Genomic DNA, 27653 nt, shown 5'->3' on the forward strand with positions numbered 1-27653 from the left:
ATAATACATCAATAAAATCAATTTAGCCTCAAATAAATAATGAAACATGTTCAATTTGGTTTAAATAATGCAAAAACAAAGTGTTGGAGAAAGTAAAAGTGCAATATGTGCCATGTAAGAAAGCTAACGTTTCAGTTCCTTGCTCAGAACATGAGAACATATGAAAGCTGGTGGTTCCTTTTAACATGAGTCTTCAATATTCCCAGGTAAGACGTTTTAGGTTGTAGTTATTATAGGAATTGTAGGACTATTCCTCTCTATACCTTTGAATATTGGATATTCTTATAGGCACTATAGTATTGCCAGTGTAACAGTATAGCTTCCATCCCTCTCCTCGCTCCTACCTGGGCTCGAACCAGGAACACAACGACAACAGCCACCCTCGAAGCAGCGTTACCCATGCAGAGCAAGGGGAACAACTACTCCAAGTCTCAGTGCGAGTGACGTTTGAAGCGCACCTCGCTAACTAGCTAGCCATTTCACATCACATCGTTACACCAGCCTAATCTCGGGAGTTGATAGGCTTGAAGTGACTACAAAATATCTCAAAGTTACCTGTAAACTTTGCCAAAACATTTCAAACTACTTTTGTAATACAACTTTAGGTATTTTTTTACGTAAATAATCGATACAATTGAATACGGGATGATCTGTGTTCAATACAGGAAGAAAACAAACTGAAGCATGCTTTGTGGTCATGCGCCTCTATCTAACAGTACACTTCCAAGTGACCCTCGTTCAAGATGGCCATACTTCTTCATTACACAAAGGAATAAACTCAACCAATTGCTAATGACTGTTGACATCCAGTGGAAGCGATATGAATTGCAAGAAGGTCCCTTAGAAATCTGGATTCCCAATGAAAGCCCATTGAAAAGAGTGACCTCAAAAACAAAAAAAATCTAAATGGTTTGTCCTTTGGGTTTCGCCTGGTAAATAAGTTATGTTATACACACAGACATGATTCAAACAGTTTTAGAAACTTCTAAGTGTTTTCTATCCAAATCTACTAATACTATGCATATCTTCTGGGGATGAGTAGTAGGCAGTTGATTTTGGGCATGCATTTCATCCGGACGTGAAAATTCTGCCCCCTGTCATCAAGAAGTTAAACTCTGTAACTGTTTTAAGGTCACCACTGGCCTCCTGGTAAAAATCCATGAGCGGGTTCCTTCCTCTCCGGCAACTGAGTTAGAAAGGACACCTGTGTCTTTGTAGTGACTGGGTGTATTGATACACCATCCAAAGTACTTCACCATGCTCAAACAGCTTTTTATGTTTTACCCATCTACCAAAAGGTGCGTAAATGCATTGGAAAACCTACTTTGGCTTTGTGGTTGAATCTGTTTGAAATTCACTGCTCGACTGAGGGGCCTTACAGATAATCGTATGTATGGGGTACAGAGATTGGGTAGTCATAAAAAAAATCATGTTAAACACAATTATTGCTTGAGGCCATGCAACGTATTATGTGACTTGAACCTCTTTGAGCTACCCCCCTACTTTTTTCAATTTCCGCCTGAAGACAAACCCAAATCTAACTGCCTGTAGCTCTGGCCCAGAAGCAAGGATATACATATTCTTGGTACCATTTGAAATAAAACACTCTGAAGTTTGTGTAAATGTGAATTGTAGGAGAATATAACACAATAGATCTGGTTTAGATAATACAATTTTTATCATCTTTAAAATGAACAAGATAAAACAAACATTCAGATAGGATGATGGGGACAATTTCAGTGAAAAATACTTGTACTTAACAGTACTTGTGCAAAGCTTCAGAATGAAAACTTTCAAAATGAGTGTTGTACTTGACATTTATCATGAAGTCACCCAGGTGACCCACACTAGTAGCCCAAATGTACCCAAGTGGTATACATTTTGAAGCAAATAACTATATACAAGATGCCAAAATGGTAATCTAACACCCCCCCCCCCACATTTACAAAATAACATGGGTAACTATTTACACACTTTCAATATTTGGAAGACCCTCAGTCCTCTATCAAATCAAATGTATTTATATAGCCCTTCGTACATCAGCTAATATCTCAAAGTGCTGTACAGAAACCCAGCCTAAAACCCCAAACAGCAAGCAATGCAGGTGTAGAAGCACAGTGGCTAGGAAAAACTCCCTAGAAAGGCCAAAACCTAGGAAGAACCCTAGAGAGGAACCAGGCTATGAGGGGTGGCCAGTCCTCTTCTGGCTGTGCCGGGTGGAGATTATAACAGAACATGGCCGAGATTTTCAAACATTCATAGATGACCAGCAGGGTCAAAATAATAATCACAGTAGTTGTAGAGGATGCAACAGGACAGCACCCCGAGTAAATATGAACAGTTTAGGGTTCCATAGCCGCAGGCAGAACAGTTGAAACTGGAACAGCAGCAAGGCCAGGTGGACTGGGGACAGCAAGGCGTCATCATACCAGGTAGTTCTGACGCATGGTCCTAGGGCTCAGGTCCTCCTCCGAGAGAGAGAAAGAGAGAATTAGAGAGAGCATACTTATATTCACACAGGACACAGGATAAGACAGAAGAAGTACTCCAGATATAACAAACTGACCCTAGCCCCCGACACAAACTACTGCAGCAGAAATACTGGAGGCTCAGACAGAAGGGGTCAGGAGACACTGTGGCCCCATCCAATGAGTCCCCCGGACAGGGCCAAACAGGAAAGATATAACCCCACCCACTTTGCCAAAGCTCTACACAATATTGTGCTGCTGATGCCAGGTGCCATAGCAGTCTCTTTCTGCTGTAAAGCAGAGGGTCACCAAGCATGTGGCACAGGTGATGGGGGACTTAATTTTGCAAAGAACACAGCGACGCCTCCATGCTGTGCCCTTTTGGCCCTGAGGCACATCCATGCCTGCAGAAATACATTTGGGCAGATGAACACCACTTGTGGCAGGAGCTGGATGAACCAGCTTCAGTGGGGGATGGACCCCTTGGCACTGGGGGGCTCCCATTCGGAGTCAGTGTCACTGTGAAAGAAAGTGTAAAGTTAGAATAGTTTCACATATGAGCCCTGTATCAACAGGTATAATAAATATATATATACACACACACACACACACACACACACACACACACACACACACACAGTGGGGCAAAAAAGTATTTAGTCAGCCACCAATTGTGCAAGTTCTCTCACTTAAAAAGATGAGAGGCCTGTAATTTTCATCATAGGTACACTTCAACTATGACAGACTCAGCTCATTGGCTATCTACCCAGCTAGATTTCAAGACGATCAGTGGTCATTGGGTTAAAATACAGTCAATCAACTGCACAGTAATGCACAGTGATGTCATTACTTGTTGTCTTCAATACGTCCCGTGAAATGGCCCATCAGGTTTGGTTGTGTTACAAACAAAGGTTGTATTACAGACAAACCAGTTGATTGCAATGAACCCAAACATGACTGGAAAAGTCACGTTCTCTGTGGGTTATTTACCTGGAATGTGTCGTCAAATGGAATGAGACGGAATTCACGACACAAGCGTTTCACAAAATGTTTCGTGTTAGGCTATAAAAACGGATTTTATCAAACAAAAGATCATTCATTGTGTAACAATGATCATTGGGATTGCAAACAGACGAAGATCGTCAAAGGTAAACTATTTACTTTAATGCAGTTTGATTTTGTAACGCCTGTGCTGGTTGAAATTGTTGTTTTTTATGGGGCTCTATCCTCAGATAATCGCATCGTATTCTATCGCAGTAAATCATTTTTTAAATCTGACAACGCAGTTGGATTAGCAAGATTCTAGGCTTTCGATACATGAGACACTTGTATTTCCATGAATGTTTAATATGACTATTTATGTAGCGATCACCGTATGTTGTGGAATTTCAGCCCGCTACCCGGGTTCCGTGCTCAGAGAGCTTAACGACATCACGCTACCAGGTTCCCCAAGGGCACCCCACCCCCCCCCCACGCTCAATTCAACAGGTGGCGCACAGAATGCAAAAATATTCTTAGAAATATTTAACCTCCGCACATTAACAAGTCCAATAGCTCAAATGAAAGATAAACACCTTGTTCATCTACCCAGCGAGTCAGATTTCTAAAATGTTTTACGGCGAAAACATAGCACATATGTATATCAAACCACAACAAAGACACATACAATATGTAGCCATTTTGTCAAGCAAAAGATGCAATCACAAACGCAGGATTAAAAGAAAAATAATTCACTAACCTTTTGAAAATCTTCATCAGATGACGGTAATAGTACATGTTACACAGTACATTTATGTTTTTTTCAATAATATGCAATTTATATCCATAAATCTCCGTTTACATTGAGCCATGTTCAAAAAATGCTACAGAAATGTACGGAGAAATTATAGATAGCTCCGCCAGATAACACCAGATAACAGCAATACACACCATAAACTTTGACTAAATATACATGTTCTACATATAGTTAGAAAGATACACTGCTTCTTAATGCAACCGCTGTGTTACATTTATTTTTAACGTTACAGAATTCGTTCACTAGGCAATAATCTGAGGCGGCGCTCAGACGTAAGCAATATTTCTGCGCTATGTTGGAGTCAACAGAAATACAAAATTACAACATAAATATTCCCTTACCTTTGATGGTCTTCGATCAGAATGTAGTGGAATGAGTCATACTTACCCAATACATCGTTTGGTTTCAGGTTGTGTGTCTTTGTATTAGCATATGCTAACAGCTTCAGCTGAAATGCACCCAAAATGACTTCTGGTCCCGCACAGTTGCGCATCAAAACTTAAAAATTACATATTATATGTCGACGAAACTGGTCAAACTAAGTGCAGAATCAAGCTTTAGGATGTTATTAACGTACAAAACAATTGGCGATTCGACCGAAAGAACGCAACTCTTCTCAGACGAGCTGGAACAACGAATGCCCTGTGTACAATTGCGCCAGGACGCGCGGCTATATTCTCGTGACACTTCAGTATTTTGCCCGCCAACGGGCCAAAGCTCGTGGGATTTTCTCTATTACTCGCTCTATTGAAAGAACACATCACGCTGAAGACACAGAAACTGTTCCCAGATCCGTAGCTGGTTGGGAAGGGTGGGGGCGATGATGTCAAAGTTGGCCTAACTTTCCTGATGGGAGAGAGAGTTTGGGAGAATGGCTGCCCTGTGAGTTCTGCTTTAAGTACAGACATAATTCGAACGGTTTTCAAAGCTTTAGAGTGTTTTCTATTCAATAATAATTATTATATGCATATATTAGCAATTTTGGGCAGATTTTTTTTCTGTTTACTATGGGCACGCAATTCCTCCAAAGGGGGCAGTATTGTGCATAGCCTTAACAGGTTTTAAGCAACTTTTTCATCCTAAACTTATTTAGGCTTGCCATAAAAAAAGTTGTTGAATACTTATTGACTCAAGACGTTTCAGCTTTAAATGTTTTATTTATTTGTAAACATTCCTAAAAATGTAATTCCACTTTGACTTTATGGGTATTGTGTGTGGGCCAGTGACTAAAAAATCAGGCTATAACATAACAAAATGTGGGAGAAGTTAAAGCGGTGTGAATACTCTCTGAAGGCACTATAACATTATCCAGCTTGACCTACTCCTTTTGGGAGTGGAGTCGGCATTCATTCAACACTAGCCAAATTACCCGTTTTTTTTGTTTGGCTCTCGCGACACAGTTGGAATAAATTGTTGGGACTGCTACTCTCTGTCCAGTGATCCTGCTGACCAAGGCCGGATCTGAGGAGCTATTTGGCGTAGCAGCTAGCCTACTTTCGTGAGGGCTTGAACGTGGCCCGTGGCGTAGTTAGCCATTGTGGCTTGGACCGTGGATTGTCTCGGGTTTGTGACTGTCTAGATCCCTGCTGTTTGTTGTTTTCAGTCTTCCATGTGACTTGCCCTGTCTGAATGTGCGAGAAATAACAGCGTAGCCTACGTTGCTAGCTGCCATGACAAATACCAAATCCGCGGGAGTACCGTTGAGGACAGTGGTGTGTGTCTATCATAGGTGAAGGATCTTTTAAGCAACCAAAAATAGTTCTACAAGTAGTTGTTTCAACAACAAGAAAATAGCTTCCAGTGTTTTGTCCAAATACTGATGGATTCAACTAATAAAAGAATGGACGACCTGACCAGAGAGGTCCACAAACTGAAGAACAGGAGAAGGGCAAGATTACAGCAATATGTACGTCTTTGAGAGAGGACATGAGTTGTGTGTGTGAATCCATGATAACAATGAAGAATAAATCGGACTATCTCGAGGGACAATCCCGGTGGAACAACATGGTTGTGGACGGAATTGCAGAATCTCCACTTGAGACCTGGACGGAGTCTGAGGACAAAGTGAGAGAAATTATCTCTGTGAACTGAAGATGGACCACAGGAAGATTCAGGTGGAGCGTGCCCACAGGACTGGAAAACCCACCACCAGCCCAGGTGACATGCCCAGGCCGATAGTGGCCAAGTTGCTGAGGTTCAAGGACAAGGTAGCTGTTCTGGAAAGAGCCCATATTAATATGCAGTACCAGTCAAAAGTTTGGACACACCTACTCATTCAAGGGTTTTACTTTATTTTCACATCTATGAAATAACACATATGGAATCAGGTAGTAACCAAAAAAGTGTTTAAAAAAGTGTCAAATCAATTAAATTTAGATTCTTCAAAGTAGCCACCCTTTGCCTTAATGACAGCTTTGCACACTCTTGGCATTCCCTCAACCAGCTTCAGGTGGAATTATTTTCCAACATTCTTGAAGGAGTTCCCGCATATGCTGATAACTTGTTGGTTGCTTTTCCTTCACTCTGCGGTCCAACATTCCAAACCATCTCAATTGGGTTGAGGTCGGGTGATTGTGGAGGACAGGTCAGCTGATGCAGCACTCCATCACTCTCTGTCTTGGTAAAATAGCCCTTACACAGCCTGGAGATGTGTTTTGGGTCATTGTCCTACTGTAAAACAAATGATAGTCCCACTCATCGCAAACCCGATGGGAATGGCGTGTTGCTGCAGAATGCTGTGGTATCCATGCTGGTTAAGTGTGCCTTGAATTCTAAATAAATCACCGATTGTGTCACCTCCATGCTTCACAGTGGGAACCACACATGCAGAATTCATCCGTTCACCTATTCTGTGTCTCAGACCACCTCTCAGTCAGACTGCTCTATCAAATATAAAATCATAGACTTAATTATAATATAATAAACACAGAAATACGAGCCTTAGGTCATTATTAATGTCAAATCTGGAAACTATCATTTCGAAAACAAAACGTTTATTCTTTCTGTTACGGCTTTCTAGGTGTGAAGGAGAGTCGGACCAAAATGCGGCGTGTAGATTGCGATCCATGTTTATTAAACTGAAGCAACACAAATCTAAATACAAACTCTACAAAACAATAAACGTAACGAAAACCGAAACAGCCTAATACTGGTGCAAACTAGTACACAAGACAGGAACATAAGGACACTAAGGACAATCACCCACGACACACTCAAAGAATATGGCTGCCTAAATATGGTTCCCAATCAGAGACAACGATAAACACCTGCCTCTGATTGAGAACCACTTCAGACAGCCATAGACTTAACTAGAACACCCCACTAAGCTACAATCCCAATACAAACACACCACATACAAAAACCCATGCCACACCCTGGCCTGACCAAATAAATGAAGACAAACACAAAATACTTCGACCAGGGCGTGACAGAACCCCTCCCCCCAAGGTGCGGACTCCCGGACGCACACCAAAAACCATAGGGGAGGGTCCGGGTGGGCGTCTGTCCAAGGTGGCGGCTCGGGCGCGGGACGTGGACCCCACTCTATCAAAGTCTTAGTCCCTCCTCCTCGTGTCCTTGGATAGTCCACCCTCGCCGCCGACCATGGCCTAGTAGTCCTCATCCAGAACCCCACTGGACTGAGGGGCAGCTCGGGACTGAGGGGCAGCTCGGGACTGAGGGGCAGCTCGGGACTGAGGGGCAGCTCGGGACTGAGGGGCAGCTCGGGACTGAGGGGCAGCTCGGGACTGAGGGGCAGCTCGGCACTGAGAGGAAGCTCAGTACTGAGAGGTAGCTCAGCACTGAGAGGAAGCTCAGGCAGGTAGTTGGATCTGGCAGATCCTGGCTGACTGGCAGATCTGGAAGAGTCTGGTTGACTGGCAGATCTGGAAGAGTCTGGCGGATCTGGAAGAGTCTGGCTGACTGGCGGATCTGGAAGAGTCTGGCTGACTGGCGGATCTGGAAGAGTCTGGCTGACTGGCGGATCTGGAAGAGTCTGGCTGACTGGCGGATCTGGAAGAGTCTGGCTGACTGGCGGATCTGGAAGGGTCTGGCTGACTGGCGGATCTGGAAGGGTCTGGCTGACTGGCGGATCTGGAAGAGTCTGGCTGACTGGCGGATCTGGAAGAGTCTGGCTGACTGGCGGATCTGGAAGAGTCTGGCTGACTGGCGGATCTGGAAGAGTCTGGCTGACTGGCGGATCTGGAAGAGTCTGGCTGACTGGCGGATCTGGAAGAGTCTGGCTGACTGGCGGATCTGGAAGAGTCTGGCTGACTGGCGGATCTGGAAGAGTCTGGCTGACTGGCGGATCCTGGCAGACTGGCGGCTCTGGCTGCTCTATGCTAACTGGCGGCTCTGGCTGCTCTATACTGACTGACGGCTCTGACAGCTCCTTGCAGACTGGCAGCTCCTTGCAGACTGGCAGCTCTAGCTGCTCCATGCAGACCGGCAGCTCTGGCTGCTCCATGCAGACTGACAGCTCCTTGCAGACTGATAGCTCTAGCTGCTCCATGCATACTGGCAGCTCTGGCTGCGCTGAACAGGCAGGAGACTCCGGCAGCGCAGGAGAGGAGGAAGGCTCTGGCAGCGCTGAACAGGCGGGAGACTCCGACAGCGCAGGAGAGGAGGAAGGCTCTGACAGCGCTGGACAGGCGGAAGACTCCGACAGCGCAGGAGAGGAGGAAGGCTCTGACAGCGCTGGACAGGCGGGAGACTCCGACAGCGCAGGAGAGGAGAAAGGCTCTGGCAGCGCTGGACAGGCGGGAGACACCAGCAGCGCAGGAGAGGAGGAAGGCTCTGGCAGTGCTGGACAGGCGGGAGACTCCGGCAGCGCTGTAGAGGAGGAAGGCTCTGGCAGCGCTGGAGAGGCGAGGTGCACTGTAGGCCTGATGCGTGGTGCTGGCAGTGGTGGTATTGGGCCGAGGACACGCACAGGAAGCCAGTGCGGGGAGCTGCCACCGGAGGACTGGTGGGTGGAGGTGTCACAGGATGGGCTAGACCGTGAAGGCGTACTGGAGGTCTTGAGAGCAGGGCTGGCACAGGACGTGCAAGGCTAGGGAGGTGCACAGGAGGCCTGGTACAATCTTCATCAGCCGACTAACACGCACCTCAGGGCGAGTATGAAGCGCTGACCCAGGTGCCATCAAATCCCCGACACGCTCCGTCGGGCGAATTCCATGCTTAAAGCACCAACACAGCAACTCCCTCATTTCTCTCTCCTCCAATTTCCCCATTAACTCCTTCAGTTCTCTGCTTCGCTCACCTCCAACACCGGCTCTGGTTCTGGTCTCCTCCTTGGCTCCTCACGATAAACAGGGGGAGTTGGCTCAGGTCTGACTCCTGACTCTGCCACACTCTCCCTGAGCCCCCCCCAATAATTTTTTGGGGCTGACTCTCGGGCTTCCATCCGCGTCGCCGTGCTGCCTCTTCATACCAGCGCCTCTCCGCTTTCCCCGCCTCCAGTTCTTCCTTGGGGCGGCGATATTCTCCAGGCTGTTCCCAGGGTCCTTCTCCGTCAAGGATCTCCTCCCAAGTCCATTTCTCTAAGTAATGCAGCCTCTCCTGCTGCTGCTGCTTCTGTTGCTTCTCCTGCTGTTGCTGCTGCCTCTGTTGATTCTCCTGATTCCAGCGCCTCTCCGCTTTCGCTGCCTCCAGTTCTTCCTTGGAGCGGCGATATTCTCCAGGCTTTGCCCAGGATCCTTCTCCGTTTAGGATTTCCTCCCATGTCCAGAAATCCTTATTTCGTATCTCCTGCTGCTGCTGCCTGTTGATACGCCGCTTGGTCCTGTTGTGGTGGGTGATTCTGTTACGTCTTTCTAGGTGTGAAGGAGAGTCGGACCAAAATGCGGCGTGTAGATTGCGATCCATGTTTATTAAACTGAAGCAACACGAATCTAAATACAAACACTACAAAACAATAAACGTAACGAAAACCGAAACAGCCTAATACTGGTGCAAACTAGTACACAAGACAGGAACATAAGGACACTAAGGACAATCACCCACGACACACTCAAAGAATATGGCTGCCTAAATATGGTTCCCAATCAGAGATAACGATAACACCTGCCTCTGATTGAGAACCACTTCAGACAGCCATAGACTTAACTAGAACACCCCACTAAGCTACAATCCCAATACAAACACACCACATACAAAAACCCATGCCACACCCTGGCCTGACCAAATAAATGAAGACAAACACAAAATACTTCGACCAGGGCGTGACACTTTCAGTGAAATACAGAACCGCTCCGTATTTTATTGAACGTGTGGCATCCATAATTCTAAATATTGCTGTTACATTGCACAACCTTCAATGTTATGTCATAATTCTGTAAAATTCTGGTCTAATTAATTACGGTCTTTGTTTGGAAGAAATGGTCTTCACACAGTTCGCAATGAGCCAGGCGGCCCAAACTGCTGCATATACTCTAACTCTGCTTGCACAGAACGCAAGAGAAGTGACACAATTTCCCTAGTTAATCTTGCCTGCTAACATGAATGTCTTTTAACTAAATATGCAGGTTTAAAAAAGTATACTTGTGTATTTATTTTAAGATAGGCATTGATGTTACATTGGTGCAACAACAGTGCTTTTTTTTGCAAATGTGCTTGTTAAATCATCACCCATTTGGCGAATTAGGCTGTGATTCAATGATAAATTAACAGGCACCGCATTGATTATTTGCAAAGCAGGAGAAGCTAGTTAAACTAGTAATATCATCAACCATATGTAGTTAACTAGTGATTATGTTAAGATTGATTGATTTTGTTTTTTATAAGATAAGTTTAATGCTAGCTAGCAACTTATCATGGCTCCTTGCTGCACTCGCGGTCAGCCTGCCACGCAGTCTCCTCGTGGAGTGCAATGCATAATTGGCATCCAAAAATACAGATTACCGTTTGTTATGAAAACTTTAAATCGTCCCTGATGTAATCAGTCAACCTCTACTACCTAATACACACATCTTAAGTAAAGGAATGGAATAAGAATATGCACATATAAATGTATGGATGAGCAATGACCGAGCGGCATTGGCAAGATGCAATAATGGTATAAAATACAGTATATGCATATGAGATGAGTAATGCAAGATATGTAAACATTATTAAAGTGGCATTATTGAAGTGGCCAATGATTTCAAGTCTGTATGTAGGCAGCAGCCTCACTGTGTGTTAGTGATTGCTGTTTTACAGTCGGATGGCCTTGAGATAGAAGCTATTTCTCAGTTACTCAGTCCAAGCTTTGATGCACCTGTACTGACCTCGCCTTCTGGGTGGTAGTGGGGTGAACAGGCAGTGGCTCGGGTGGTTGTTGTCTATGATGATCTTTTTGGCCTTCCTGTGACATCGGCTGCTGTAGGTGTCATGGAGCGCAGGTACTTTGCCCCCGGTGGTGCGTTGTGCAGACCGCAACAACCTCTAAAGAGCTCTGCGGTTATGGGCAATGCAGTCGCCGTACCAGGCGTGATGCAGCCCGACAGGATGCTCTCAATTGTGCATCTGTAAAAGTTTGAGATTTTTAGGTGACAAGCCAAGTTTCTTCAGCCTCCTGAGGTTGAAAAGTCGCTGTTGCGCCTTCTTCGCCACACTGTCTGTGTGGGTGGAACATTTCAGTTTGTCAGTGATGTGTACACCGAGGAACTTAACTTTCCACCTTCTCCACTGCTGTCCTGTCGATGTGGATAGGTTGGTGCTCAGTGAGCACTGTTACCGTCAAGTAGGTTTTGCTAGGGCGTTGCGGATGGGTGTAAGCATCTGTTTCTGATTCGTGTGTGTGTGAAAGAGACACACGCACATCTTTCACACACAGAAATGATGGAGAGAGATTGAGGAGGGGAATGAATGAACAGGCTGTGTTAGGCCAGAATAGGAATGTTGCGGGGCAGTGAAAGTTGCAGTATTAGCATTGTGCTAGCTAGTAGTAGGCTCTGAGCAGGCCTGGGGTTAAAAGGGCTTAGAGAGAGGGAGCAGGAGAACGAGAGAGGAGGGAGCGCCTCCTAGGCAGCGAGTGGTGGCCTCACGTATTCTCCCAGTGTGCCTCTGTCTGTTCTGTCTATCGAAGGGTTAACCCTGGGCAGCTCTCCTCCCCGACATGAGGGGGCCATTGAATGGCTGCGTTCCACGGCCAGCAAACACATTGGTTAAGGGTGAGGGCGGATCTGGGTGGGAGCTGTACTCCGGCATGTACTCTTCCTGGGAGATCAGGAATCTGATTGCCAACACACAGCATGCCGTGGTCACAGCATGTACACAGCAGCACAGAGAGACACATGGGAGCGTGTGTGTGTGTGTGTGTGTGTTCTCTGCTCAGTGATCAAAGAGACGGTAGGCTCCAATGTTGGATAAGGCCATAGGTGTTTCAGATTTCAGTTCTCCCTTGTGTTTTTGACCTCCGTCCTTCGCTTGCCCATCTATCCCTCTTTAATTTCCTTCAGCCAGCCTGCTCCCCAACCTTCACCTTCCCACCCCTCAGATCTCACTTTACCCCTTCTCCAGACCCCTCCCTTTCCCGTCTTCCCTCTCCCGTCCTCTCATTTCAGACAGGCAGTGAGGAGGCCTGCCCCTGCCTCTTCGCTGAGAGGCAGAAGGTCCTTCCTTGTTATTCTGCTGGTAGTAAGCGTGTAATGTCCTCACTGTCGTGTCAACCCTCGAAGGTTGGCTGACTGACTCATTTTAATTCTTCTCCTTTCCCAATAGTTTTTTCCCTCTCAACTGTTGAGGAATAGTGAGCTCAGTCAGCATCATCACCCTTCCCAAAAAAGAAGTGTGTTTGCAGGCCTGTAACATTTTCCGCTAGGGTGAGCACAACAGCAGATATTTCAGAATTGTGTGTGTGTGTGTGTGTGTGTGTGTGTGTGTGTGTGTGTGTGTGTGTGTGTGTGTGTGTGTGTGTGTGTCGTCTTGCCCTGAGGAGGAAGAGATGATGACTCCCAACCTGATGTCTGTCTCAATGTGTCCTCACACCATGCTTACAGCGGCTCCAGATAGCCCCACACTGGAACGCACGCACGTATGCACACATACCTCGTCACTTTTTTTAAACAATGAGGTCGTCACGAGACAACTGTTTGAAAAGTGATCTGGACTTTTTCCACAGTTGAGGTTGAGGTTTTACAATGATCTAGCCACAAATGACTGCTTGCTTTTGTGTAGAGTCATACTTTCCCTGACATCACCACTGTATTGTATCACTGGAATTAAGCTTATAGTACATTTTTAACCAGGATTTCTGTTTGAAGACATGGGTTAGGCGAATCTGAAAGTGTGCAGATAACCATGTTATATTGTGGTTGTTGTGGTGACTGGACCAGACCTGTGCCACAGGTAATGTTGTTGTGTATCACTTTGTTAAAGTAATGGGCATTAGTAGAATAAACAGGAGGGGGATATAGTCAGTCAGGAACTTTGTGGAGTAAAGTGGTATGTTTACTGTCTGACTCCCTCGTGAAGAAAACCTAAAGCAAAGGATCTTTAAGTTGTGTAACTAGCGGAGAGCTGAAAGTCCTGCTTCCATGTTTAGATATGTGGAAGTTGTGATGCAGGTTGTTTTGACACTGTTTATGGACTGGTTGTGTAGTGTCTGAGCCCAGCTGAGGCTGCGGTGGGTTATTTTTTACCATGGCCGGGGACCAGGGAGCTCTGACTGTGAACTAGGTTGTTGTTAGAAAGGGGTCATCCCACCAGGCAGGTGCTATATGCAACTGGGAGAGAGTGAGATACTCTGTGGTGTGGTGGTTTTCTCTGGGCCTGTCAGGCCAGAAAGCTGGATTTCTCATCTGCAAAACTTTAGCCCTGTCCAGCCCCAACCCCATCCCAGCTCAGACCAGGCCTATACCGCTCCCCAGTCCAGCCTAGCTTTGTTCAAGCCAGACCAGCTCAATGAGAAGCAGGAATGTGGATGTCCTTTGTGTGGCGATGGCCTAGTAGCGGTCCAAATGTATTGTGACTGTTTTAGGCTTATGGTGGGGTGGTACATTATACTTTTCGTCCCCTCTTTCAGGCCCCTCACTTTAATGCTGCTGATCAAATACACATTTAAGCTCCTTCAACTTTCTCCATCCATTGGACTCTCTCATATAACATAGGACCACTGACATGCACTGTTCACTTAAACAGACACACTGTAGTAGTAAACAAACAGACCTGTAAAAAATAGCAGAATTAGTAATAGTTACAACAGAACAGATGACAGCAGCTTCCTCTCCTCCTCATTTGCCAGTTACTTCCTTCTGTGTTGCTTCCTTCTGTTAGCCCGTGGTGTGGTAACGGTCAGGGTGCGTTTGAGGCTCCCTCCCTCCAGAGGGCACTGGCTAGCAGGCAGCCATGCATACAGGACCCTGAGGTTTCCACCCCAGAGCCTGGATCGAGAGCCTGGATCCCAGAGTCAGAAACCTCTAACTTCCCTCCTCAGCACTGCCTCTCATTTTCTCCTCCTTCTCCATTTTTGGGTTTAGTGTTTTGTCCCCACCACTCCCACTTCCATTCTGTTGTAAAAGAATGCTGTAGTTGTTTGAGTTGGACCCAGGCAGCTCATGTCTCTCCTGCTTGCCAAATACGTGGGACAGACACACAGCTTTTATACAGCAGCTTCTCAAATCCCCTCACATTGTTCCGTCTGGGATGTCTGTCTCCATGGCGGGCCGGTGTCAGCACAGGGAGCAGGTGACTCCCAGCATTGCTGCTGGGCCATCTCCGGTTACTGGTACCGGAAGCCCAGCCTGGATCGGGACCCAGATCCTAACCCCTGTCTGCCTATATCCCCCCCAGCGTTACCTAGAAACACAGCAAAGAGATATTCTGGCTCAGAGGTGATCCACCCTGGACTTTGGGAAGGCTGTCTGGAGAGATCCATGGGTGGTTTCCCCCCGGAATAAATTAAATGTAACTGACACAAATTCCACACTTTCGGTTTCTAGCTATTGTTGGTTAGAAGAGCTGTATTGTTCCAATAGTAGGAGTGAGATCAGCTGTATGGCTGAGGTAAACACTGCAATAGTGTAAGTTTAGCTAACCATACAACACTATGCACAAGTACCACGCTTAACAATTTTCACTGAAGATTTTACAAAAATGAATTTAGTGGAATTGTGCAGTTGCGAACTTTGGTACCGGAAAGAAAGTAAAATCACCAGGTTTTTATGCGATCATGTAAAAAAAAAGAATTATAATAACTTAAATATCTGCTCCGAATTCAGATTCAAAGACGAAAAAATAATTGGATGTCAGCTATTATTGAACGTGCATTTACACCCGGTAAAGGCATTATGATAACGGAATGACATAATGAGTCCCTGATCTATACTACACCGAAATGCATAATTATGGATATGAATGTCATTCTCATGTTTCACAAGTTTGGACAACACAGCGTAAGGCAGTACTGCACAGTGGAGTACAGTGCAGTGCAATACAGCAGAGTAGGGTAGAGCTATGTGCAGTATAATTCAGTATAGTACAGTACAATGTACTGTACTATACTCTACTATACTGTACTCATGGTACTGTATTTTATTTTACTGTAATCTACTGTACTCCGCTATCCAAACTGTTGAAACATACTTCTATGATTGGTTTAGATTTGGTCCAGTCCGGTCCACCTGTGGACGGTATCATCAAGGCCAGGGTGGACTGACCAAATTTCAACTGCTTTCGACGCCCGGTGTAGGTCGGTGCTCAGTGGATGACGATGCTGGCCACAATGAATGGAAAGAAACGGGGCTCATTCGTTGGTGTCAGTAAGAGTTGGGAGAGGTGACATTTAACTGGAGAAAGAGCGAGCAAGGGGGAGGGGTTGTTCAGACGGGCTGTTTTAACTCTTGGTTTGACCACCAGACAACAGAAAGAAAAAGAAAACATTTATGAGCTGAACATAACAGTATGCGGAGTGGGAGGACAGTAGCAGATAATCCAACTGTAGTTTGTGACTATTGTGATTTCCCATTGTGGCCAATTCAGTTGCAGTAATTCCGTTACAGATTTGTTTATTGTTCCGTTTCAGGTTGGTAATGGAATTATGAGTTTGTTTATAATTTAAGTGATTCAAACTTTATCAGTAAAATCACTAACTAATTGATCTACCTTTACGTGCTACTTCTGTGAACTTTCATTATCCTCCCTCACGAGCGAGAGAATATATAAAATCTATATGTGTGTTTTTGGTAACGAAATTACAAGGCAGTATTTCTTAAACGTACAGAAGGCAAACAAATTCTCAAACTAAATCTAGTGTTGATATTAGTTGGCAGCGTTCTTTACGTCAACATTGTGTTTGGATATTTTTCTAATACCTTGACTTTTTCGAGAAGGCCCATTTATCCAGAAATCAAATCCTTTACTGATGCCAAGTTTCTAACATGGAAAATGGTTGAAAATGTTATCTATGCTTTCATTTCCCAAAAATATAGACTCTTAGCTTTCATGACACACCCAATTTGGAATGCTCCTATGAACTTCACATGTTAGTGCTCATGGGGCCTTTTCGGTGGAAATTCCCATATACAGTTCAAGTCGGAAGTTTACAAACACTTAGGTTGGAGTCATTAAAACTTATTTTTCAACCACTCCACAATTTTCTTGTTAACAAACTATATTTTTGGCAAGTCGGTTAGGACATCTACTTTGTGCATGACACAAGTAATTTTTCCAACAATTGTTTACAGACAGATTATTTCACTTACAATTCACTGTGTCACAATTCCAGTGGGTCAGAAGTTTACATACACTAAGTTGAATGTGCCTTTTAAACAGCTTGGAAAATTCCAGAAAATTATGTCATGGCTTTAGAAGCTTCTGTTAACTGCTTGGTGACGGGGGCAGTATTGAGAAGGTGCCCAGTATTGATGAATAAGGTGCCCAGAGTAAACTGCCTGCTACTCTGTCCCAGATGCCAATATATGCATATTATTAGTAGTATTGGATAGAAAACACTCTGACGTTTCTAAAACGGTTTGAACAACAGCAAAGGGCCTTGTGAAGATGCTGTAGGAAACAGGTACAAATGTATCTATATCCACAATAAAACAAGCCCTATATCGACATAACCTCGAAGGCCGCTCAGCAAGGAAGAAGCCACTGCTCCAAAACCGCCATAAAAAAGCCAGACTACGGTTTGCAACTACACATGGGGACAAAGATCATACTTTTTGGAGAAATGTCCTCCATAGAACTGTTTGGCATAATGACACTCGTTATGTTTAGAGGAAAGGGGGAAGGCTTGCAAGCCGAAGAACACCATCCGAACCGTGAAGAACGGGGGTGGCAGCATCATTTTCTGGAGCTGCTTTACTGCAGGAGGGACTGGTGCACTTCACAAAGCTTGGTTGCAAATTGCAAGCATACTTCCAAAATTGTGGCAAAATGGCTTAAGGACAACCAAGTCAAGGTATTGGAGTGGCCATCACGAAGCCCCGACCTCAATCCCCTAGAAAATTTGTGGGCAGAACTGAAAAAGCATGTGTGAGCAAGGAGGGCTACAAACCTGACTCAGTTACACCAGCTCTGTCAGGAGGAATGGGCCAAAATTCACCCAAATTATTGTGCGAAGCTTGTGTGAAACCCGAAATGTTTGACCCTAGTTAAGAAATTTAAAGGCAATGCTACCAAATACTTAATGAGTGTATGTAAACTTCTGACCCATTGGGAATGTGATGAAAGAAATAAAAGCTGAAATAAATCATTCTCTCTACTATTATTCTGACATTTCACATTCTTAAAATAAACTGTTGATCCTAACTGACCTAGGATGGGGAATTTTTACTAGGATTAAATGTCAGGAATTGTGAAAAACTGAGTTTAAATATATTTGGCTACGGTGTATGTAAACTTCTGACTTCAATTGTATATAGTGTGACTTTCTTTTGACGCAGTTTACTCTCCGTTAGTCAGCACCTCCGCAATCATTTGGGTGTGAGTCAACTAATTTGGGGGGGTGCTTTTTACTCAGGGAGACCGGGTAATATATTTGATCCAGATGTTAGTGATATCTACAGTCTGAGCCGATTCAAGACTGAATTCAGACAGCCCCCTGTATTGAGTTTGAACTCTAACCATCATCCCTCTCGCTCTCTCTCTCCCTCCCCCACTCATTCTCCCTCCACAGTGTGTCCCTCCACCTGTAAGCATCGGGCCTGTACCCAGCATGGCCACTGCTGCCACGACCAGTGCCTGGGAGGCTGCTTAGAGGCAGGCAAAGCCAGCAGCTGTGTGGCCTGCCAGAACCTCCAGCACCAGGACACCTGTGTGGACCACTGTCCCCAGGGATACTACATCTTCAAGGGCTGGCGCTGCGTCTCTCTCTCCTTCTGCCAGGACCTCCACAACCAGTGCAAGAATGGAAAGAGCAGCGACTGCCATGAGTACGTCATCCACAACAAAGCCTGCATCCCAGAGTGCCCCTCAGGGTACACCACCATCAACTCTACCGCGTAAGTCTTAGATCTATAACATGACAGCCGTTTACTAGGGGTTTAACGATTCACCAACACGCATCAGTCCCCTGTTTATATGTTTGAGATATGAGTACATCGGTCCCCTGTTTACATGTTTGAGATATGAGTACATCGGTCCCCTGTTTACATGTTTGAGATATGAGTACATCGGTCCCCTGTTTACATGTTTGAGATATGAGTACATCGGTCCCCTGTTTACATGTTTGAGATATGAGTACATCGGTCCCCTGTTTACATGTTTGAGATATGAGTACATCGGTCTCCTGTTTACATGTTTGAGATATGAGTACATCGGTCCCCTATTTACATGTTTGAGATATGAGTACATCGGTCGGCGGGACTCAAAACCCATCCAATTGTAGAATGTACCAGTCAGGAAATCGCTCCAAACGTTACGAATTGCCAGTTCAAAATGTTTTTGCTCAATTCACTATATCTTCCCGGCCTCCCGAGTGGCACAGCAGGGTAAAGGTGTCACTACAGTCTCCCGGTCACAGCTGGCCTGACCGGGAGACCCATGAGGTGGCGCACAATTTGCCCAGTGTTGTCTGAGTTAAAGGAGGATTTGACCGGCTGGGATTTCCTTGTCCCATCGCGCTTTAGTGACTTCTTGTGGCGAGCCGTGTGCCTGTAAGCTGACTTCGGTCACCAGCTGGACGGTGTTTCCTCCGACATATTGGTGTGGCTGGCTAACGGGTTAAGCGAGCAGTGTGTCAAGAAGCAGTGTGGCTTGGCAGGGTCGTGTTTCAGGAGGATGCATGGCTCTCGACCATCGCCTCTCCCAAGTCCGTAGGGGAGTTGCAGCGATGGGACAAGACTGTAACTACGAATTGGATACAACGAAATTAGGGAGAAAATGGGGTTTTAATATATACCTGCGGGATAATACTGAGTCCTCTCCTTCTGTGTTGAAATTAGCATGTAATTGTGCTGAGTCATTGATCTACAAGTCGTTCTGCATTCAATATTAGTAGCCTAGTCAAAATGTGCACACTGCGCAGCTTCGTACGCTGACCAACAAGAGGTAGGCTTATTCCTGACCTGGCACATCTGCGGGTAACCTTCAGCATTCAAAATGTTTGTAAAATGAGTTGCACAATAATAGGCTTTATTAGTTGAGTGACAACCAATGTAATTTGCTAGGTTATTTTTATCAAATGCCCTGTTGAAAATCGTGTTTTACCGGAATAAATGAACTACCCCCGGAGACAACTCATCTGCCTATACATTCGATTTCATTTCGATTGTTCAGGTTCAACATCAGCAATAGTTTTGGTAGTTTTGCTTGAAACAATCAGTTGTCATTTTTAGATATACCGGGTAAAGTATATACTTTCATAATGAGGTCATCAGTCACTTTTGCCACCCACACAGCATGGCCCAAGCAGGAGATCTTGAAGAAGAGAAGCTCACTCCAAGTCATCAAAACATTCAAATGGTCTAAACCATTCGATTATGAGACGGGGGTGAAATCCAAAGTTGTTCATATATTCATAGGCAATGTCATAGCAAATTTGTAAAGATAAATATTGATACATTTCTATAACATATACACAGGGTGTCAGGAAGCGGGTTCAGAAGATGAGTTTAATAATAAGAAACATGAAAATAATCAAAACAGGACAGGGCATCAGCTTTGATGTTCTTTGAACCTGGCCTATATGACAAGGTCTAGTGAAGAATGGGGCCCACCTTGCTTGGCGCTGGTTCAGCCCCCTCGCTGTCCGTATGTACTCCAGGTTCCGATGGTCGATGAGGAAGAGAAATGCTTCCTTAGCGGCCTCCAGCAAGTCTCCCCACTCCTCTAATGCCAACTTCACCGCCAAGAGCTCCCGGTCACTGACGTCATAGTCCCTTTCTGCAGGAGACCGTTTTTTTGTTGTTGTAGTATGCACATGGATACAAATGCCTGTGGGTTACCTTGACGTTGGGACAGGACGGCCCCCATGCCCATTTCTGAAGCATCCACCTCCACCACAAAGGGCAGCGTAGAATCTGGATTTTCTGCAACGGATGGCGGTGAAATGCCCCTTCAGTATACAGAAGGCGTCATCGGCTGCAGGACTCCACAGCATGGCTTTGCTGTGCATAAGGCTTCTTTTTACAGTCTATGGCCCAAGGAAACATTGCAGACACGGTGATTTGAGCTATCTGATTGGCCATTGGTAGGCCGAGAGGTGCACTTGATTTGCTTTCTGGGCTTTCCGGGTAGGCAGAGTTCTACCTAAAAGACACATGAAATGGTTAAAAATGGAAACACTTTGCCTTCCCGGTGCTAGGGCTGCTGAATCAAGTGCACTTAGCACCAACAGCACAAAACGAATGAAAAAATAACGCAAGGCTTTATTGTGGGGAGGCAGGGTAGCTTAGTGGTTAGAGCATTGGACTAGTAACCAGAAGGTTGCAAGTTCAAACCCCCGAGCTGACAAGGTACAAATCTGTTGTTCTGCCCCGAACGGACAGTTAACCCACTGTTCCCACTGGCCGTCATTGAAAATAAGAATTTGTTCTTAACTGACTTGCCTGGTTAAATAAAGGTAAAATATTTTTAAAAATGGTCTGTTTTTTGTTTTTTTTACAGAAATGTTTGGTGAATGACTAGGAATGCCGTGATCGACCGATTGGTGACCACTGGTATATGGTGATATAGAGGTAGACAGGAGAAAATGTTTGAGTTCTGGGGACGTTGTTCACCTCCCGAGTAGTGCAGTGGGGCTGTAAGAACAATCAGTGCCTCTTGGGGTTTTGGCATCTTTTGAGAAATGTCTCAAACTTGACGACACTGATTTTGATCACACAGACCACCGTTATTTCATTCCTTTGCTAGGATGAAATGTCCTTATCAGCTAGCTTGTTGTGAGGTGACACAATGTGTTATGAGTGTGTCTTTCTCTCTGCAGGTTGAACTGTACCCCGTGTGCGGGGCTGTGTCCTAAGATGTGTACAGGGCTGAAGACAGTGGACTCTGTGACAGCAGCCCAGGCACTGAGAGGATGCACCGTGCTCAATGGCAGCCTGATCATCAAGATCCGGGGAGGGAGTGAGTACAGTATACACCTACCACTTCAGTACCTCCTCATCTACCCCTTCCAACCAATCCTCACCTACCTAGTATATTATATAGTCACTTAACAGACTCTCGTAGTGATGTTTTGTCAGGTGCTCAAAAGGCTTTACATTGAAAGTAATTGGAACTCAGAGACCCACTACCAATGTGAACTGACTGTCTGTTTCCCCTCTCTCCATCAGACAACATAGCAGCAGAGCTGGAGGCTAACCTGGGTCAGCTGGAGGAGATAACAGGCTACCTGACTATCAAGAGAGCCTATGCCATTGTCTCTCTCTCCTTCCTCCGCAAGCTACACATCATCCGTGGAGAGACGCTGACCCAAGATGGGTAGGTCTCGGTAGTGTGCACTATATTTAAAATAAATAATAATAATTTGACCTTTATTTAACCAGGCAAGTCAGTTAAGAACACATTCTTATTTTCAATGACGGCCTGGGAACAATGGGTTAACTGCCTGTTCAGGGGCAGAACGACAGATTTGTACCTTGTCAGCGCGGGGGTTTGAACTCGCAACCTTCCGGTTACTAGTCCAACGCTCTAACCACTAGGCTACCCTGCCGCCCCATATAGGGAAAAGGGTACCATTTCAGATTTTTCGGTTGGAACATTGTCCAAATTAAAACAGTACTTGGGAGCATAGACCAGTGTGCAGATTATTATTATTATTTTTTTACATTTCTACTGCCATATCAGATTTTCCTTAGGTCTTACAGACTGACTAGTTTGTTCATTTTCTCAACCGCTCTCTACGTGTAATTTTCAGGAACTACTCGTTCTATGCACTTGACAACCAGAACCTGCGTCAGCTGTGGGACTGGAACAAACACAACCTGACCATCCTTCAGGGGCGCATGTTCTTCCTTCACAACGCCAAGCTGTGCATGTCTGAGATCCGCAAGATGGAGGAGGTGACGGGCACCAAGGGGAGAGACATCAAGAATGAAATCGCCGGCAGGACCAATGGAGACCAGGCCTCCTGTAAGACCGAGCAAAACACTTTAGACAAAAAATATAATACTATTAATATGTAGTAGACGCTAAAAATAATATATGTAGTAGATGCTATTAGTCAATGTTGCTTACAGTTAACGTTGACTATTAACTTCTTGGCGCACCGATCCCTTTAGCGGGATCATTTTTGTCAACATCCGCTGTATTGCAGAGCGCCAAATTCAAATTACTACAAATATTTAATTTTTATGAAATCACAAGTGCAATATACCAAAACACAGCTTAGCTTGTTGTTTAAACCACCTGGCGTGTCAGATTTCAAAAAAGCTTTACAGCGAAAGCAAACCAAGCGTTTATGTTAGGACAGCTCTCTCAGCAGACAAAACATTACAAACAGCTGGCAGCAAAGTAGATTGGTCACGAAAGTCAGAAAAGCAATCACATGAATCGCTTACCTTTGTTGATCTTCGAATGTTCACGAGACTCTGTTACACAATAAATGTTTGTTTTTTTCCCTAAAGATAATTTTTATATCCAAAAATCTCCATTTGGTTTGTGCGTTTTGTTCAGTAATCCACAGGCTCGTGTAGGTCACGACGGGCAGATGAAAATTCCAAATAGTATCCGTAAAGTTCGTAGAAATGTCAAACGTTTTTTATAATCAGTCCTCAGGTTGTTTTTACAATAAATAATAAATAATATTTCAACCGGAACGTAGCTTTTTCAATAGGAGAGAGAGAGAAAAATGGTCTGCTCCAAGCTGCTCGCGCATGCAAAAATCTAAGGACACCCAGCTATCCACTAACGCGATGTGATCATTCTTGATCACTTTTCAGAATAAAAGCCTGAAACTATGTCTAAAGTTCACTGTGTCTAAAGTCCACTGTTCACACCATGTGGAAGCCATAGGGAAAGGATTCTGGTTGATATCACTTTAAATGGAGGGAAGGCATGCAATGGAACAGAGGTTTCAGATAAACATCACTTCCTGGTTGGATTTTCCTCAGGTTTTCGCCTGCAATATCAGTTCTGTTATACTCACAGACAATATTTTGACAGTTTTGGAAACTTTATAGTGTTTTATATCTTATGCATATTCTAGCTTCTGGGCCTTTCATTTGGGTACGTTTTTCATCCAAACATCAAAATACTACCCCCTAATCTCAAGAGGTTAAGTATTTAGTGGTCCTTTGTGACTCAGTTGGTAGAGCATGGCGCTTGCAACACCAGGATTGTGAGTTCAACTCCCACTGGGGCCAAACATACTAAAATGTATGCACGCATGACTATACGTTGCTTTGGATAAAAGCCGTCAGTAGTCCTATCTGTATTTACAGTGTAGCGCTGATAGGTTTTCTTTACATCTTCTACAATTTTGCTATTCTCTCACCTCCCTCATTTGCCCTGATCACTCCTCCCTTGGCTGATGTCTGTCTGTCTCTGCTGTTGGTCTCCAGGTGAGAACCAGGTCCTGAAATTCACCACGGTGCGCACGCAGTCAGACAAGATCCTCATCAAGTGGGAACCCTTCTGGCCGCCTGACTTCAGAGACCTACTAGGCTTCATGGTCCTCTACAAAGAGGCGTAAGTAGGAAGCAATACATTAATACATAAATACCTAGAGGTGTACTGTACTGAAAGTAAATTAGTACCCTTGTCTGAGCCAGAATGGCCCACAGGGAAGGAACCTGTCATCTGTTTCTGTAAGGTGAGGCAGCTTGATAGACACCCCTGGAGCAGACGCTAGTCTATGGCAAGGTTATTGTAGGTAGAAAAATATGAACACATATAAATTAAGAATAAACACAAATACATTCAGAAAGAGGTAGAAGTACTGTGTGATGGACATGCCGGTAAGCGGTATTGTAAGACGGACATACCGTGTCATTATTTAAGCTCCCAACACAGTATATACTTCTTAGCTGTATCACAGAACAGAACAGGTGTCTTTTTCTGAATAAAACATGCTGTTTTAGAAGCATCGATCAGCATGTGGTGTACAGTATGTGTAATGGCTATTCTCTTCTCTTTGCATTACTCTTCAGAAAGCTTATACCACACCATGTGAATAGGTGTCCTGGTTGCATTTCTTTGCTGTAGAACTGAATATGTGAATATTGAATTAATCTCTCGCTCATCTCCTACAGTATAAGAATGTGATGGGTCTTACTGTAGCTCTAGCATTGAATGATTCTTCTCTATTTAAGAAGGGGCTAGTAGTGGGCATTTTGTTAGCAGCTGTATCGACTATGAATGGTAGCTGCCACTTTCTACTTTTGGATGTGCGTAATTAGGCCACTCTCCTGTCATCGTTTTGAATCCAAGTTTCTTCCCAAGAACGTAGTAATGTGTGTGTGTGTGTGTGTGTGTGTGTGTGTGTGTGTGTGTGTGTGTGTGTGTGTGTGTGTGTGTGTGTGTGTCCCGCCCTTCCAGACGCTAAAATAATGTGACGTAGTTTGACTTGGCTTAGGGTATATTTCTACTATTGAGTATTTGTGTGTGTCTCTGTCCCCTTCCTTCTCCAGGCCCTATAAGAATGTGACAGAGTTTGATGGCCAGGATGCGTGTGGCTCTAACAGCTGGGTGATAGCTGACATAGACCCTCCACCCCGGGCCTCGGAGGGGAAGGAGCAGGGAGAGCCTGGCTACCTCATCCATACTATGAAACCCTATACCCAGTATGCCATCATGGTCAAGACCCAGCTCTCTGCCTCAGATGAACACCAGGTCCTCGGGGCCAAGAGTGAGATCATCTACGTCCGCACCAATGCCACCAGTGAGTCACAAACAATCCTCCGTTCCTTACAACATTCTAATCTACTACATCTCAAATCTTGTGGCCCAACAAATACATAAAACAGTGTCTCTAGCTAGCAGGCTTTAACTCAAGTAATTTGTCTTTTGCTGTTAACCAAAGTCTAGAGAAACTAGCGGCGATCCACCAATAGGTCCCAACCCGCTAGTATGACGACCAACCCTACTTTAACCATGTTGTGTTTTAGAGCCGTCGGTGCCGCTGGACCCCATCTCATCATCCAACTCGTCCTCTCAGATCATCCTGAAGTGGAAGCCCCCCACGGACGCCAATGGCAACATCACTCACTACCTGGTGTTCTGTCAGCAGCAGCCCGAGGACAGCGACCTCTACAAGTTTGACTACTGTCAAAAAGGTGAGACACAGAGGATTGTTAATTATTCAGAGGTTTACTTCATATTATAGTTACGAAAAGGTTGATCAATCATATCAAATGATCTCATAGTCTGTTGACCATTGAAAAGGGGGTTTCAGAGTCCACTATTTTGCGTGTGGGATTCAGTTGGGATGTGACGTTTGGGATTCTAACCATCTCTCTCTCTGTCTGTGTGCAGGAATGAAGCTGCCGTCGCGGGTGCCTACCCATCTGGACACTGACGAGGAGCAAAAGTGGAACCAGACAGACGAGTCTGGGCCAGGGAACCGCTGCTGTGCCTGCCCCAAAACAGACACCCAGCTCAAGAAGGAGGCTGAGGAGTCTGAGTACCGCAAGACCTTCGAAAACTACATCCACAATGAAGTGTTTAAAGTCAGGTATTATAGCACAGTATTACCGCTGCACTCACTTTACTGTGGCGCTGTGCCATGGCAAAATCATTGCCGCCACAACAACAAAAAATATGGAACGTGAACAAATATTTCTGCTGAGTCTCACTTTGAAGATTCACATTTACTTTTCCTCTGCAAACAAAACAAGTAATTCATAGAAAAATCTGATAACACGATAGTAGAATAGTTAATCTATTTACCTAATGGGCTTGTTGCGTGTTCTTTGTGAAAAATATTCCTCTCTTGGTGCATTTCAAGTTACTAGTGCCATAGGGTGGGAAACATGCATATTGACAAGCAGTCAATACACAACAATTCTTGCAATCGCGAAAACAGCAGTTTTAATGGAGTTAGGTTCTGACAGCGTGAAAAACCATTAACTTCTGGTGGAGCAAGAATTTCAAATTACAACCCAACAGTGGCCTTTGTTAAAAAGAAGGGATCCCAGCTCTCCATTCCTACTTCATTTATTTCAAAACTCCTAAATATGTGCAAACTGCACCATTTTTAAACCCAGAATTTTTAGCAGCGGCATGGTGAAACACCATGCTCCACAATTAGCAGTGAGTGCATAGGGGAGAGTGGGGCTAAATGTAACACCATTCAATCTTAGGGTAGCTTGGGGTACACTACCTCAAAATAATTAAAAGGGATTGACCTAAAAAATTGTGATGAGACAGATACTAGTTTTAGTTGAGCAAGAGACGTGGCAACCAGGGGAGTAAAAGTTGTGATTAAGTTTCTGTGAGAATTACAGGCAGAGAGTGTTCTAGCCCAGTTGGCAGTTACCCTAACAGGTAGGCCTACATTATTATTCACTGTGTTTATGCATGTTTTATGGGACATAAAATGCATCTATAGGATAGAAACTAGTTAAAAGATCACATTTGGGATCTGGCTAATGATTAAACCCAATAGGGTAAATGCAGATAGGTAACCCCATTCTTCAGCCTATTTATTTGCGCTTTGCTGCATCAGTTGGGCTACAGGTGATAATGTTTATTGCTAATAGCATACCTCATAATATGGACAATGCATAGGCTATATACATGGCCCAATATGTTAAATAATTGTAACAAATAATTTTATGAATGTGTTATTGGGCTCGTTTCTGGAGTTGGAAATTATATTTTAAACGGTGTCAGCATACTTTTATTTGACCTCATTTTGGAGTAGAATGTCCTTTTAAAAAGTCACCAGAACAGAGCTTCTCAGACTCCCCCCCCCCCCCCACACACACACACACACACACACACTGCTACAAACACTGGATAGCATAACTACAGTTTAAGTCGGAAGTTTACATACACTTCGGTTGGAGTCACTTTTGGATGAA

At 44.7% G+C, this 27653-nt stretch overlaps 1 protein-coding gene across 3 annotated transcripts in view; it reads left to right on the forward strand.

Moving 5' to 3' along the window:
• The window catches only part of LOC135556127 (insulin receptor-like), a 117888-nt gene that overhangs the window by 72878 nt on the left and 17357 nt on the right, over positions 1–27653 (forward strand). For 2 of the 3 annotated variants that reach the window (XM_064989059.1, XM_064989058.1), the window contains exons 3-10: positions 18365–18689; positions 21614–21753; positions 21963–22110; positions 22547–22761; positions 24192–24318; positions 25260–25510; positions 25737–25904; positions 26104–26302. In XM_064989059.1, the coding sequence (XP_064845131.1) occupies positions 18365–18689; positions 21614–21753; positions 21963–22110; positions 22547–22761; positions 24192–24318; positions 25260–25510; positions 25737–25904; positions 26104–26302 (1573 nt within the window). Of the gene's footprint in view, positions 1–18364; positions 18690–21309; positions 21366–21613; positions 21754–21962; positions 22111–22546; positions 22762–24191; positions 24319–25259; positions 25511–25736; positions 25905–26103; positions 26303–27653 lie in introns of those variants that run through there. The other variant, XM_064989060.1, reaches the window with a different exon arrangement.

This window comes from Oncorhynchus masou, chromosome 15 (genome assembly GCF_036934945.1).
Source record: "Oncorhynchus masou masou isolate Uvic2021 chromosome 15, UVic_Omas_1.1, whole genome shotgun sequence".
In the NCBI taxonomy this organism is placed as follows: Eukaryota; Metazoa; Chordata; class Actinopteri; order Salmoniformes; family Salmonidae; genus Oncorhynchus; species Oncorhynchus masou.